This window comes from Miscanthus floridulus, chromosome 14 (genome assembly GCF_019320115.1).
Source record: "Miscanthus floridulus cultivar M001 chromosome 14, ASM1932011v1, whole genome shotgun sequence".
Taxonomy (NCBI): Eukaryota; Viridiplantae; Streptophyta; class Magnoliopsida; order Poales; family Poaceae; genus Miscanthus; species Miscanthus floridulus.
The window spans coordinates 10,219,815-10,233,428 of NC_089593.1; the positions used below are offsets into that span (position 1 = coordinate 10,219,815).

The following is a 13,614-nucleotide window of genomic DNA, read 5'->3' on the forward strand; positions in this document are numbered from 1 at the left end:
AAGAAATCACTAATATTAGAAAGATAAGAAATGAAAGCGACATTACAAATTTAGAATAGATGCAAAGAAACATTGATTGAACAAGTTTCAGATCAGTCCATAGTGTTACCTGCATGAATAATTGTTCCATTGAGAATATATCGAAGCCTTTTACTGATCACTTCAGCTACCTTCTTATGAAAATCTCCTTTACCTTGTTTTATTTGTTTTATTTTACCAGTTATCTCATTATACGCCTGTATCAAAATTCCTAAAATAAACTTCATTTTATACAAGAGTAATTATTCTGATAAAAGAAATTATTTTGTACTCAAACAACATCCTAGAATGATTCAGCACTAATTATTCAGCTAGCAAACCACCACTGCACTTCTCTACCATCTACCATCTATTGCTGGAAAGAAAGTTAAATCCTTGAGTAGAAAAGAGAAAACACACCAAACTCTGAACTCTGGAGTGCTGAACTACTGAAGGCGTGAAGCTCACCAGCAGGTCCCCTGCCGCGACAGGCACTCGAGGAGCAGTTCGCGGCGGTGGCGCTGCCGCACGCCGGCACGTGGACCCGCCGTTCGTCGACTCCGTGCGGCACCGCGGGGTGGATTCGTGGCTTCGTGGGTCTAGGCACTCGGCAAATTTGGACTTTGCCGAGTGCCTGGCACTCGGCAAATCCAGGCGCTCGGCAAAATTGAGCCTGACCGTGATGGCGGCCACCTACCGTCAGATTTTGCCGAGTGCCGGCCATCAGGCACTCGGCAAAATTTTTTTTTTTTAAAAAAAAACTTTGCCGAGTGCCATCCTTGGGCACTCGGCAATTTTTATATTTTCTGAAAACAAATTTTGCCGAGTGCCTCCTGGGCCCGGCACTTGGCAAAGACATTTTTGCCGAGTGCTCCCCATGGCACTCGGCAAAATATATTTTTTTTTTGATTTTGGACCCAAATTTTTTTGTGTAGCCTTGTGATAGTATTTAAAGCTCTACTCTAAAATTTGGTGAAATTTTGACTTTTTTTAGGTATATTTCATTAATTTATTTTGTTTCGTTGATTTTTCAGCGTATTTCAAATTTGAACTGCAGGTCCATGGAATAATAGAATTTGGTCATCCAAAAATTGATATTCATGATATTTAGCGTATGTTGAGGCCGTATCCCAGGAGTCACATAAAATCTCGAGCATCTCGTTGACGTAACATGTTGAGTTAGTTGCGAGAAAAGTGAATTTAAATTATATAAAATCCAAACAAAGTCCAAAAATCATGAAACTTGTGGAGGCATCGTGTTATCGCATGTGGAGGCTGTGATAAAAATTGAGAAGATTTTGAGCAAGTAGTGATGTCGGATGCCAAAAACCCAGACATCTCCACATATGAAACGAATTATCACATGTGGAGACGTCTGGGTTTTTGGCATCCGATGTCACTACTTGCTCAAAATCTTATCAATTTTTTACCACAGCCTCCACATGCGATAACACGACGCCTCCACAAGTTTTGTGATTTTCGGACTTCGTTTGGATTTTATATAATTTAAATTCACTTTTCCCGCAACTAACTCGACATGTTACGTCAACGAGATGCTCGAGATTTCATGTGACTCCCTGGATACGGCCTCAACATACGCTAAATATCATGAATATCAATTTTTGGATGACCAAATTCTATTATTCCATGGACCTGCAGTTCAAATTTGAAATACGCCGAAAAAATCAACGAAACGAAATAAATTAATGAAATATACCTAAAAAAGTCAAAATTTCACCAAATTTTAGAGTAGAGCTTTAAATACTGTCACAAGGCTACACAAAAAAATTTGGGTCCAAAATAAAAAAAAATATTTTGCTGAGTGCCATGGGGAGCACTCGGCAAAAATGTCTTTGCCGAGTGCCGGGCCCAGGAGGCACTCGGCAAAATTTGTTTTCAGAAAAAAAAATTGCCGAGTGCCCAAGGATGACACTCAGCAAAGTTTTTTTTTAAAAAAATAAAAATAAATTGCCGAGTGCCAGACTCAGTGGTCACTCGGCAAAGAAAATAAAAAAAACGCCCGCGGCCTAAATGGCCCAACCGGCCCACCCTCACCCCTCCCTCCAAACCCTATCTTCAGCCGCCCGTGCCCCCGACCCCCGCACACGCTGCACCGCTGCCACATCGTCGCCCGCCGCCCACCGCGCCGCCCGCCGCCGCAGCGCCTCCGCGGGTGCCACCTCCCGCCCGCGCGCGCCTCCGCGTGCGCCGCCGCGCTCGCGCCGCACGCAGCAGCAGCGCCGCGCCCCTAGCCCATCCCCTTGGTCGGCGCAGGCCACCCCTCCCCCGCGGCCCCCGGCCATCCCCAGCCTTGCCCGCGTCTGTCTTGGAAGGAGAAGGAGGAGGAGGTACTAGGAAGAAGAAGAATGAAGTAGAAGAAGGAAGAAGAAGAAGGAAGAAAAAGGAGGAAGAAGGAGAAGAAAAAGGAAGAAGACGGAGAAGGAGGAGGAGAGCATTTCCCTATTGTTGGTTTATGCTACAAATCACTTTATCTTTACAGTTATATGTCAATGGAGATTTGCAAGATCTTGATTCACAATGGAACCTCATGCTGGTTATGGTCTCCACTTTTCTTCTTTCAGTAATGAGAATGTGAGATTAATCGTGTTTTTAGAATTTAAGGTACTCATCCTGCTATTTCTGTTTGCATTAAATTTTTGTTATGGTTAGATGCCAACAGTTCATAGATTCAACAGTAATTTTGTACCAGTACATTGAGAGGTCGCACTTGATTCTTTAATGCAGAGAGCATTTGGTTTCTTACAGGTTGCCTACTTCTGGATTTGGAGCTGCAGACCTCATTTTATTTTACTTTGTTTCATACGAACCAACCTATTCATTGTGCAGCCTATTCCCTCCAAATTTGAAGGTCAGTTTTCCCTGTATAAATCTCTATTCTCATTTTGGGCCTTTATCTACATGATGCAGTTTGATTACTCGGCATTTGCTCATAATTAATGAATGCTTCTGTTAGTTAGGACAACCTATTTAGCAATAGACAATACATAGGTCGCATCATGACCAATCTGTATTTGTAAGTCCTGAACATCTCATGCATTTTCCTTCGTTATTAGGTTGTATACATATACTTTTTTTTATCAAACAACCAAACATTGCTGACTTTGTTCTTTTCTTATGTTTGGTGTGGGCCATACAGTACCATGGAGTGTTTTAGTGTGACCTCCGCGTCTAATCGCCTGTATCAGTTTATGTTTTCCTTATGACTGCCAGTCTATTCCTTTGTTCGAAAAATAGATATCCCTACTAGCTACGTGTACACCTCAAGACACAAATGCATCCTAAAGTTTCCTCATCTTTGTTATAGCATGCTCTTATCCTTTTGGAATTGATGGCAATGCTGTTCTTTTCACGGTTTGCAAAAAAGGTTGCATCCAAACTGGAGACAGTGACGAAGTTGGTAGGCAAGTGCAATTCCTATTTAGTTTTGTTATGGTCGATTCACTCAACATATATTTTGTTCCTTCAAATCCAATAAGTATAACAACGGACATCATATTTTGTGCCCTCTAGTGCACCAATGAGAACTCACTGGTTCTTACAGAATGGTTCATTTACATTATATGCCTCCAAATGACAAGCTCAACTCAAGAGATCTTACAACAATCCTATTTTCTGTTTATGTACGGTGGGCCCAGCCCCTGTCAGCCACGTGGTTCCGTCTCCAGGTAGACCGGTTGGGACTGACGGACGAGCGTGGCTCACGCCCCTGTTTTTATGCTCGACAACTACAGCTTGTGTGTGTCAGACCCTCTGTTTCCTGTTCTCTCCGGTGTCTACATTTGTGATGTTGAACTTTGATGTTGAACAATCCTATTTTCTGTTTATGTACGGTGTTTTTTTTTTAAAATTACTTTGCCGAGTGCCTGGGCAGGGGCACTCGGCAAAGTAAATTTAAAAAAAAATAAAAAAACTTTGCCGAGTGCCTGGGCAGGGGCACTCGGCAAAGTACTTTAAAAAAAAATAAAAAACTTTGCCGAGTGCCTGGGCAGGGGCACTCGGCAAAGTACTTTAAAAAAAATAAAAAAAACTTTGCCGAGTGCCTGGGCAGGGGCACTCGGCAAAGTACTTTTTTAAAAAAATAAAAAAAAACTTTGCCGAGTGCCTGGGCTGGGGCACTCGGCAAAGTAATTTAAAAAAATAATTTTTTTTTGCCGAGTGCTGGTCGGGCACTCGGCAAAATAACCGTTAACGGTCGGCGCCACAACGGCCGAAATATTTTGCCGAGTGCCGCCCCAAACACTCGGCAAAATTTTTTTTTATTTTGCCGAGTGCCCCGATAAAAAGCACTCGGCAAAGACCCTTTGCCGAGAAAAATTTTGCCGAGCGAACTTTGCCGAGTGCTACACTCGGCAAAGCCATTGCCGAGTGCAAAGGGCTCTTTGCCGAGTGTAAAAACACTCGGCAAAGCCGCGGCCTCCAGTAGTGTATGGCGGCGGCGGCGCCATGAGCGCGGCTGTGCGGCTGTGCCCAAGGTTTTTTTTTCGGAAATAAAAATTTATCGGAGGTCATAGATAATCAGGATAAGCATGATATGTCGGAAATATCGGACCAAATTCAAAAAATTCAAAATTTTTCAAAAAAAATTGTAGATTTTTGACTTAAAACTATTCCTAAGCTATTAAACATCACTTGTTCACAGATAAAAACAAGAATAAAACATTATGAGTGCATTAGATAGGTTCTACGCCGAACGTTGCTAAGTCCCACATATTACAGTCCATTCTATAGCATATATAATAAGGTCCACTACACTCAATAGCACATATTACAGTCCATTAGATCATATCACAGTCCATTAGATAGGTAAGTAGTCTCAAATTCATTACAAAATATAGGAGTGCACTAAAAGCTAACAGCACATCCACTGAAGTGTGCCATGCACCATCCAGATCTTTTCTTTTGATATTGAGCCTACACCTTAAAAAATATTGACATAGACAATTTTCAAACTCAATGAAATAAAATCACAATGACAATGCTGATGTTAGCATATAAAAGGGCCATCTGACCTTTTATAGGCCGTAGATGCTCTTGACAATCGGCTTTCTTTTCCTAGTTGATCTTGGCCGTAGAGGGGTTGGTTCCCCATGATTAACACCTACAATGTCAAATATAAATAACTCAAGAGCATAATTGTAGGATACAAAATCAACTATCACCACATGTATGCATTTTTATGTCACATGTGAGTTGATTTTAGTCACCTGAACCACCTGGTACATCTGTACCAGCTGTAGTACCACAGCTTCCATCACCAACATCATTATCACCTTTTCCCAAAAAAAAAGACAGGCCAACATTTAAAATAATAACTACAGTCTATTGACAACAAATCCAAATTGCTGAAACTGATTTAAACTCATCACCATCTTCATCATTCGAACTGCTGTCCCCTGACTCGGCATACACTGGGCTACCATGTTCTTCTGAAGAAGTGTCATAGTCATCTGCAATACATTCATCATCTTCATCCAATTGCATCTTCCTTTTCTTTTTCTTGCCCAATTGCATCTTCCGCTTATATGCAGCTATCTCTTCATCGTCCATGTGTAAACTTTCAATGACGAAGTTGCTAGGTGTTGACCAATCATCATCGCTATCATCATATTCATCAAGAATCGGTGTAGACTCACTCATAGAATTGTTCAGCCACTCCATGACTGGGTTGCCTTCATCATAAAGAGCAAGATCCATCATCATGCTACATGGATCAGGATCTTTTTCTTGAAAGTTCTGAAAGTTAGCTTCAAATTGTTGGATGCACAGCTTCAGATTATAATGCACGTACACCAATTTCTCCAGCTTGTCATAGCCTAAACGATTTCTTACTTTTGTATGCACCAAAGCAAACGTGCTCCGGTTTCTTTCACACCCATTTGATGATACGCATGGCGAGACAACACGCCTTGCAATCCTTTGTAATTCTGGATACTGTCCTCCATAAGAACCCCACCATTCAGCTACAATTAATTAAAAAAAATTAACTTGCAGCAGCTTACAAGAATATGATCACTATCAGGCAATTTATTTCAGAGGTATTAGTTGCACACAGGAGTAACAGCAGATCAGTACCTGCACTGGTTCTGCCATTTAGTGCTGACCACCGAGCTTCTGGAGTTCCAAATAACCCTCTCTTTTCAATGAACCGAGAAAATTGATCAATCGCAGCTGCTGCTTCTGAAGTTGACTTTGCAAGCTTCTTGATTGCCATGGTTACAACAAATTGGGAACTTGACTTTTTTGCAAGGTTTGACCTGTACAATTCTGAAGGATCAAGTGCAGCAGCTACAAAGGTAAAGAAATCACTAATATTAGAAAGATAAGAAATGAAAGCGACATTACAAATTTAGAATAGATGCAAAGAAACATTGATTGAACAAATTTCAGATCAGTCCATAGTGTTACCTGCATGAATAATTGTTCCATTGAGAATATATCGAAGCCTTTTACTGTTCACCTCAGCTACCTTCTTATGAAATTCTCCTTTACCATGTTTTATTTGTTTTATTTTACCAGTTATCTCATTATACGCCTGTATCAAAATTCCTAAAATAAATTTCATTTTATACAAGAGTAATTATTCTGGTAAAAGAAATTATTTTGTACTCAAACAACATCCTAGAATGATTCAGCACTAATTATTCAGCTAGCAAACCACCACTGCACTTCTCTACCATCTACCATCTATTGCTGGCAAGAAAGTTGAATCCTTGAGTAGAAAAGAGAAAACACACCAAACTCTGAACTCTGGAGTGCTGAACTACTGAAGGCGTGAAACTCACCAGCAGGTCCCCTGCCGCGACAGGCACTCGAGGAGCAGTTCGCGGCGGTGGCGCTGCCGCACGCCGGCACATGGACCCGCCGTTCGTCGACTCCGTGCGGCACCGCGGGGTGGATTCGTGGCTTCGTGGGTCCAGGCTATGGTGGCGGTGGCGCCATGAGCGCGGCTGTGCAGCTGTGCCTGTGTGAGAGGAACAAATGGGATTACGATTGGATTTCTAGGGTTTGGGGGATTTTGTGGGCTGGGAGGCGCTGTTGGACTATCGCGCGGGAATTTTGGGCCCATTTGCGCGGGAAGAGGAAAAAGCCGGAAAATTTGGCCGATACCTATTTTCATTGGACCCCACCGATAGAGACGATATTCCAGAAAAATCCATGACTTTCGGCCGATAAAAATTTCCTTGGCCTCGCGCCATCGGCTGCACCCAGCATGGCTACACCAAGCAACGCGGGCCATCCCATGGTGACCCGCGCTTGAGCCAGCATCCACAAGCCGAACCCGAATTACGCGCTGACGGCGTCCGCGAACGTCTCGCCGATCCCCCACTGTGTTCGCTCCGCCGTCATGGATTCGCATTGGTACGCCGCCATGAAGTGTGAGTTTGATTCATTGCAGGCCAACAGAACTTGGACACTCGTCCCTCGTCAGGCGCTAGAGTCATCACCGGCAAGTGGGTGTTTAAGCACAAATTCAGCCCCGATGGCACACTCGAGCGCTATAAGGCCCGTTGGGTTGTTCGGGGGTTCCACCAACGTCCCGGCGTCGACTTTGGAGAGATGTTCTCCCCGGTGGTCAAGCCGGCCACAATCCGTACCATGCTCACGCTCGTGGCTACGCAAACTGGCCGGCTCACCAACTTGACGTCTCCAACTCCTTCCTCCATGGCAATCTTCAGGAGCAGGTCTACTGCCAGCAGCCAACGGGCTTCGTCGACTCTCAACGCCCGAACACCGTATGCCTTCTCTCCAAATCCCTCTACGGCCTCCGTCAAGCACCACGGGTGTTGTTCGAGGGCTTCGTCGGCCATGTGACGTCTCTCGGCTTTGTCCAGTCAAAGGCCAACTCATCGCTCTTCGTGTACAACCGCGGCGGCTCGACCACCAGCCTGCTTCGCCAAGTCATCGCCCGCCTCTAGGACGCCTTCGCCGTGAAGGACATGGGACCGATCAAACACTTCCTCGGCATCAGCGTTCAGCGCAACAACACGGGGTTCTACCTCCCCCAAGCCCAGTACGCCGCCGATCTTCTGGAATGCGCCGGCATGGCGAACTGCAACCCCCTCGCCACACCCATGGACACGAAGCCCAAGTCGTCTGCTACCGATGGTCACCTCCTCAGCGATGCCACCACTTATCGGAGTATTGCCGGGGCCTTGCAATATCAGACGATCACACATCCTGATATCGCGTACGCCGTGCAGCAAGTGTGCCTACATATGCATGCACCACATGTTCATCAGACGATGCTGAAACGCATCCTCAGGTATGTCAAAGGGACAAGCAACCTCGGCATTCAACTACGCACCGCGACGTCGCCAACAATCGCCGCATATTCGGACGCCGACTGGGCCGGATGCCCGGACACGCGGCGTTCCACGTCAGGCTTCTGCGTGTTCCTCGGCAACTCCCTCATCTTGTGGTCCTCCAAGCGACAAACCACGGTGTCGAGGTCGAGTGCCGAGGCCGAGTACCGCGCCATCGCCAACGCCGTCTCCGAGTGCTCCTGGCTTCGTCATCTCCTCGGCGAGCTGCTTTGCAAGGTACCGACGGCGACCGTAGCATTCTGTGACAACATCTCGTCCGTCTATATGTCCAAGAACCCAGTGCATCACCGGCGAACCAAGCACATTGAGCTTGACATCCATTTCGTCCGGGAGAAGGTCGCCATTGGAGAGCTTCGCGTCACGCATGTTCTCAGTGTGTGGCAATTCGCAGATGTGTTCACCAAGGGATTACCTTCCGTGTTGTTCTTCGATTTTAGAGAAAGCCTCTCCGTCAACGGTTAGAGCTGCCCGAGTCTCCAGGGCTTGTAACGTCTAGCACCCATCGCGCCCACGCCACCGCAGGACGCGGTAACCGCGGCGTCTGTGATTCGCTCAGCGCGCTCACCCGCTCGTGTAGCGCGCTCGCCCGCACTCCGTGTATAGGCATGGCCAAAGGCCACCGTTGTAATCTCTATATATGTAACACTTGAGATCAATACAAGGTGTGGGTTGGATCATATTTCCTTCTGTGCTTTCCCTTCTACACCTTTCTTTGTTTCTTCACCAACAGCTGCTTGCAGCAACTCCTGTAGTCCTGTGTGGCCATGGGATCGGAATGTGGGTTACCGTGTTTTCCTTTGATTGGGTGCCTTGTAAGGTCCTTAACCAAGAGGGTATGTCTTGATTTCATCGTTGCATTGGATTGGTTGTGGTCGGTCAGGGCGTTCTGTTTCCTGTTGCCAGATCACCATGTCTGTGTGCAGTGCACCATGCAACTGTTCGTTGCAATGCCTCCATGAAAATGATAGTACCTGTAGCTTTGCACGTTACTGTAAAATTGTACTGCCTCCATAGCTTTCAAGGATCATATATATACCGTTTTGTCAACATCTTTGGTCATCTGTGTAACTTTTTCTTGATTTGTTATATGCATGTTATGATACGAGTTACACAGACTCTGACATTGATATCTTTTCAGCAGCTGTATCAGAATGATACCATTGTCAATTTTTGTCAGTGACTGTCTCAAGGGTGAAAATGTTCCTTGTACAATCTGTGGAAGTGATAACTGCAACAGACATTTCTTTTACATAGACAAACATTCTCCCATCATATCTTGGGATGATTTAAGATCTGATTGGTACTGGCTAATGCCACTTCTCATTTTGGTTGATAAACTGACATCATTGTGTCTTCTGCCATATGGTTACCCGTATCGTTTGTTCAATTTGCATGAAGAAAGTTATTGAACTTTTGGAGTTTTCTTGTTGCACGATGTTCCCTCAAATGTATCGTCTGTTTTTGCACTAGTACAAAACGAAAATATAACAGCTGTCATTAGTAATCTTATGATTATGTACTTGCTGAGTCGCCATACTGTTCTGTCTCTAGCACTAGTACATTAAGCTTCTGTTAGGTTTGATAGACTTGTAGGACCTCTAGGTGCAGATCAATGAGGAATTTCTTAACTTAGATAAGCAGACTTGGTAATGTACCTCGTCGAGTGCAGTCGTGGCCGTGGCGCCACCAACAAGGTGGCCGCGACGTGTCGGTGTAGGGGAAGCCGTGCAGGCACCCGCTAGGTCGTCGACGGTAGCAGCAGCATAGGCGTGGTCCAGTGGCGACGGTAAAGGTGGTGTGGACTTTCCGTCGCTTACAGCGCGCCCTTCTAGATCGGATTAGGGCTAGGAACCTCGGTGGGGTGCTGGCGGCTACGGTGAACCTCGTACCTTACGCCCCGGCCCCCACCTTCCTCTTTATAGCACTGCGTGATGGGGGCCATCGGCCAGGAGAACGGCTGGGCGCCCCTAATCAGGGCACGGACCAAGGGCCCAATTGGCCGTTGGGCCAGCTGGTGGAGATCAATCTAACATTCTCCCCCTTAATATCACCTTATGACTTAAACTTAACTTACTTTATCTTTTCCCATTCCATCGCAGATCGGTGCATAGAGCGTGCCTCATCGTCACAGTTAGTTGTCATTAGATTAAACAGCTACAATGCACCTCTTTGTTTTGAAACAGATTCTCAACTAGGCCTTTAGTATCTAGAAATCATAGGCTTTCCCGTAAACCCATGTCGACTATGTGTTCTCTAAACGCACTGGGTGGTTAGCCTTTGGTAAGCGGATCCGCAAGTACTTACTTGGTACTTATATGCTCAATGCTTTCAAAATGATTCTGGATTTTCTCCTTTACAACATATAACTTAATGTTAATGTGTTTGTCAGCACACTTGACCTGTTGTCTTATGAGTTAACTACTTTAAATGGTTATTGTTGTTGACTACCATTGTTGAATATGGGTACATATTCCCTTAACCACTTTTGCCTATTCCTGAGGCCTCATGATAAGCTATACTATGGTATGCATCATTGACGACACCACAACTATTTTATTGGAGCTTTTCCACAATAATACTCCATCTGTGAGTGTTAGCAACTATTGTGGATTTCACTACACATCTCGCCAAAACTTAACATTTATACCCACAACTATTTGAGAGTACCTGTTCTTTCTTACTCAGCATGAGGCCTATGATACTTTACAAAAATTACAAGACATTCTTAACTCCATTCTAGTGAGCTATATCTAGACTGGACTTCTGCCAAAATATCCCGGATACATAAGTTACGTCAGGGTAAGTTCTTACTTGTACATTCATTACGTTTCCAACAACTGAAGCATATGGAACCATGTTCATTTAATCGATCTCATATCGGTTCCTGGAACACTGAAAGTTCCCAAATCTATTACCCTTGACTATAGGAGCAGGCATAGGTTTACTCGCATGCATACTTCATTTCTTTAGAATCTTTTCTAAGTATGCCTTTGCGATAGTCCTAATACCCCTTTTCATCTATCTCGGTAAATTTCAATTCCTAGAACCAATAAGGCTTCACCAAGATCATTCACATTAAAACTTGAGGAGAAAGACGTCTTCTTCTCTAATAGCAGATTAACATTACTACTAGTAAGTAGGATGTCATCTATATATAGGATGTGGAAAAAGAATTTTCCATTCTAGAACTTCGCATAAATGCTATTGTCCTTCTTATTTTCTTTAAACCCAAATTTTCTTATCGTTTCATCAACTTCAAATACTACTGTCTAGAGACTTGTTTTAACCCATAAATGGATTTCTACAGGCAGCATCCCATACGTTCTTTTTCTTCCAAGACAAAACCTTTGGGTTGTGCCATGTAAACGTTTTCATACGAATCTCCGTTGAGGAATACCGTCTTTACATCCATCTGATGTAACTCTAAATCGTAATGTGCCAATAATACCATTATGATTCTAAAAGAATCCTTACATGAGACTGGAGAGAAAACTCTCATCGTAATCTATTCATTATCTTTGCATAAAGCCTTTTGCTACAAGTCATTCTTTATATCTTTTCACATTCGCTTTGGAGTCACATTTTGTCTTGTAGACCCTTTCACAGTCTACTATTTTGGCTCCATTAGGAATTTCTTCTAAGTCCCAAACATCGTTGGTATTCATCGAATTCATTTCAACTTCCATAGCTTTTTGCCATTCAAACGAGTAAGCGCTTCTCATGGCTTCTTCAAATGAGGTAGGATCACCCTCCATTTGAATTTCTTTACTAACATAGACATCATAGTCATCAGAAAACTGGTTTACTAATTCTTTGAGACCTTCTGAGGCCTCAGCTACTGGCACTTTCATGTGGGGCTGTTGTTGCTCTTCATTGCCAAGAGATAATTGATTCTATAGGCTCCTGTATCAAAAGATCCTTGTTTACATTATTCATCTTCTTCAAAAAGCCAACAACAGGTGTTGTATAAGTCATACAACATCAACAGGTATCAAGAAATTTGTTGTTTTGAATCACTGAAGTGGGCACGCAGTCTTGCTTCGCTTCAAGTCATAGGTCTCTACATACCATGCTCCCCCAGATCGTCCCATCTTTTATAAAGATAGTGTATCTTCCAATTTGTTATTTGGGTTCAATCTGTTAAAAGCTTATATGACACTTTAAGCACCACTTTAATATCTTTGATGGTGACTATTCTATCTTCCTCTCGAAACTTTAAAAAATCCAAAAATTTAGTTGTTTCTCTGCTTAGGGGTATCATTGTTATGACCGACGGTCACATTCATCAAAATCTTTATCTCACTCAGTTTCTTACAAAATCTGTATCTCACTCTTAATGAAAAGTACACATTCATCAATATCTTTATCTCACTCTTAATGAAGAGTAGTTTTTTAATTGATCTTAATTCTTACTCTTAATTTATTTCACAATTCTCCTCGAAATATGACATGAACTATACTACCATAATTTCGAGAACTATTTAGAAAATTGTGAACGAGGAGACACTTATGACTTACTTCTTTCACATGATTATGCTATGCAAATAAAGTTATTTTTTGATCCATATAGGAGTACACTTTCCTCATTTCACTTCAAGAACTCGACGAGGTATTTTATTAACTGTACTTTTACAAGTCACGCTTCCATCTTTTTCTTGTCCTTTGATTAGTATTGACCATGTCGGTGCATTTCTATTGTGCCATGGTCAATACTAGGATAGCATAAGAGCTACCCAAACTTCTCTCGTTATGCGGGATACAAAAACATATGAGTCATCACAAAACTTCTTCCGCCGTACAGGATTGATTAGTACAAGTACTATGCCAAACTTCTCCCCATGCGGGATAAATCTATATACAAATTACCATAACGAAAAATTTAGTCATGATGACTGAAACATTCACTTATACTTTATTTTTCAATTAAATCTTTTCATTGATTCTAATTTAATCAGAAAATTAGTAAACTAATAAAAAAACTATTACGAACTGGTTTGACTCAAGCCTTTTTATTCACATACCCCAGGATTGCCGTATGTTGGCATACAACCGAGTGATCTCGTCGGTTAAAAAATAAAACTTACAAGATGTTTTTGCATCAATTCTACATCACTGTTATGCAGAAAATAGAATTAATGCATAAAACTCTTAAATTAACTTGAAAGACATATAACTACTCTTCAAAATTAAATTTTCCCGTTGGTTCGAATTTAATTAGAAGATAATCAACATCATTCCAGAGAAACACGAT

General features: G+C 43.1%; 1 protein-coding gene across 1 annotated transcript; it reads left to right on the plus strand.

Moving 5' to 3' along the window:
- The first annotated feature begins 7,976 nt into the window (after nt 1–7,976).
- LOC136503017 (uncharacterized mitochondrial protein AtMg00810-like) lies at nt 7,977–8,825 on the plus strand. Its single transcript, XM_066498234.1, has one exon. It carries the CDS (start codon nt 7,977–7,979, stop codon nt 8,823–8,825), a length of 849 nt encoding a protein of 282 aa, XP_066354331.1.
- Nucleotides 8,826–13,614: the final 4,789 nt, after the last annotated feature.

What these genes read in the sequence shown, in the direction of transcription:
- LOC136503017 (XM_066498234.1), top strand. Translation starts at nt 7,977, where the DNA reads ATGGGACCGATCAAACACTTCCTCGGCATCAGCGTTCAGCGCAACAAC.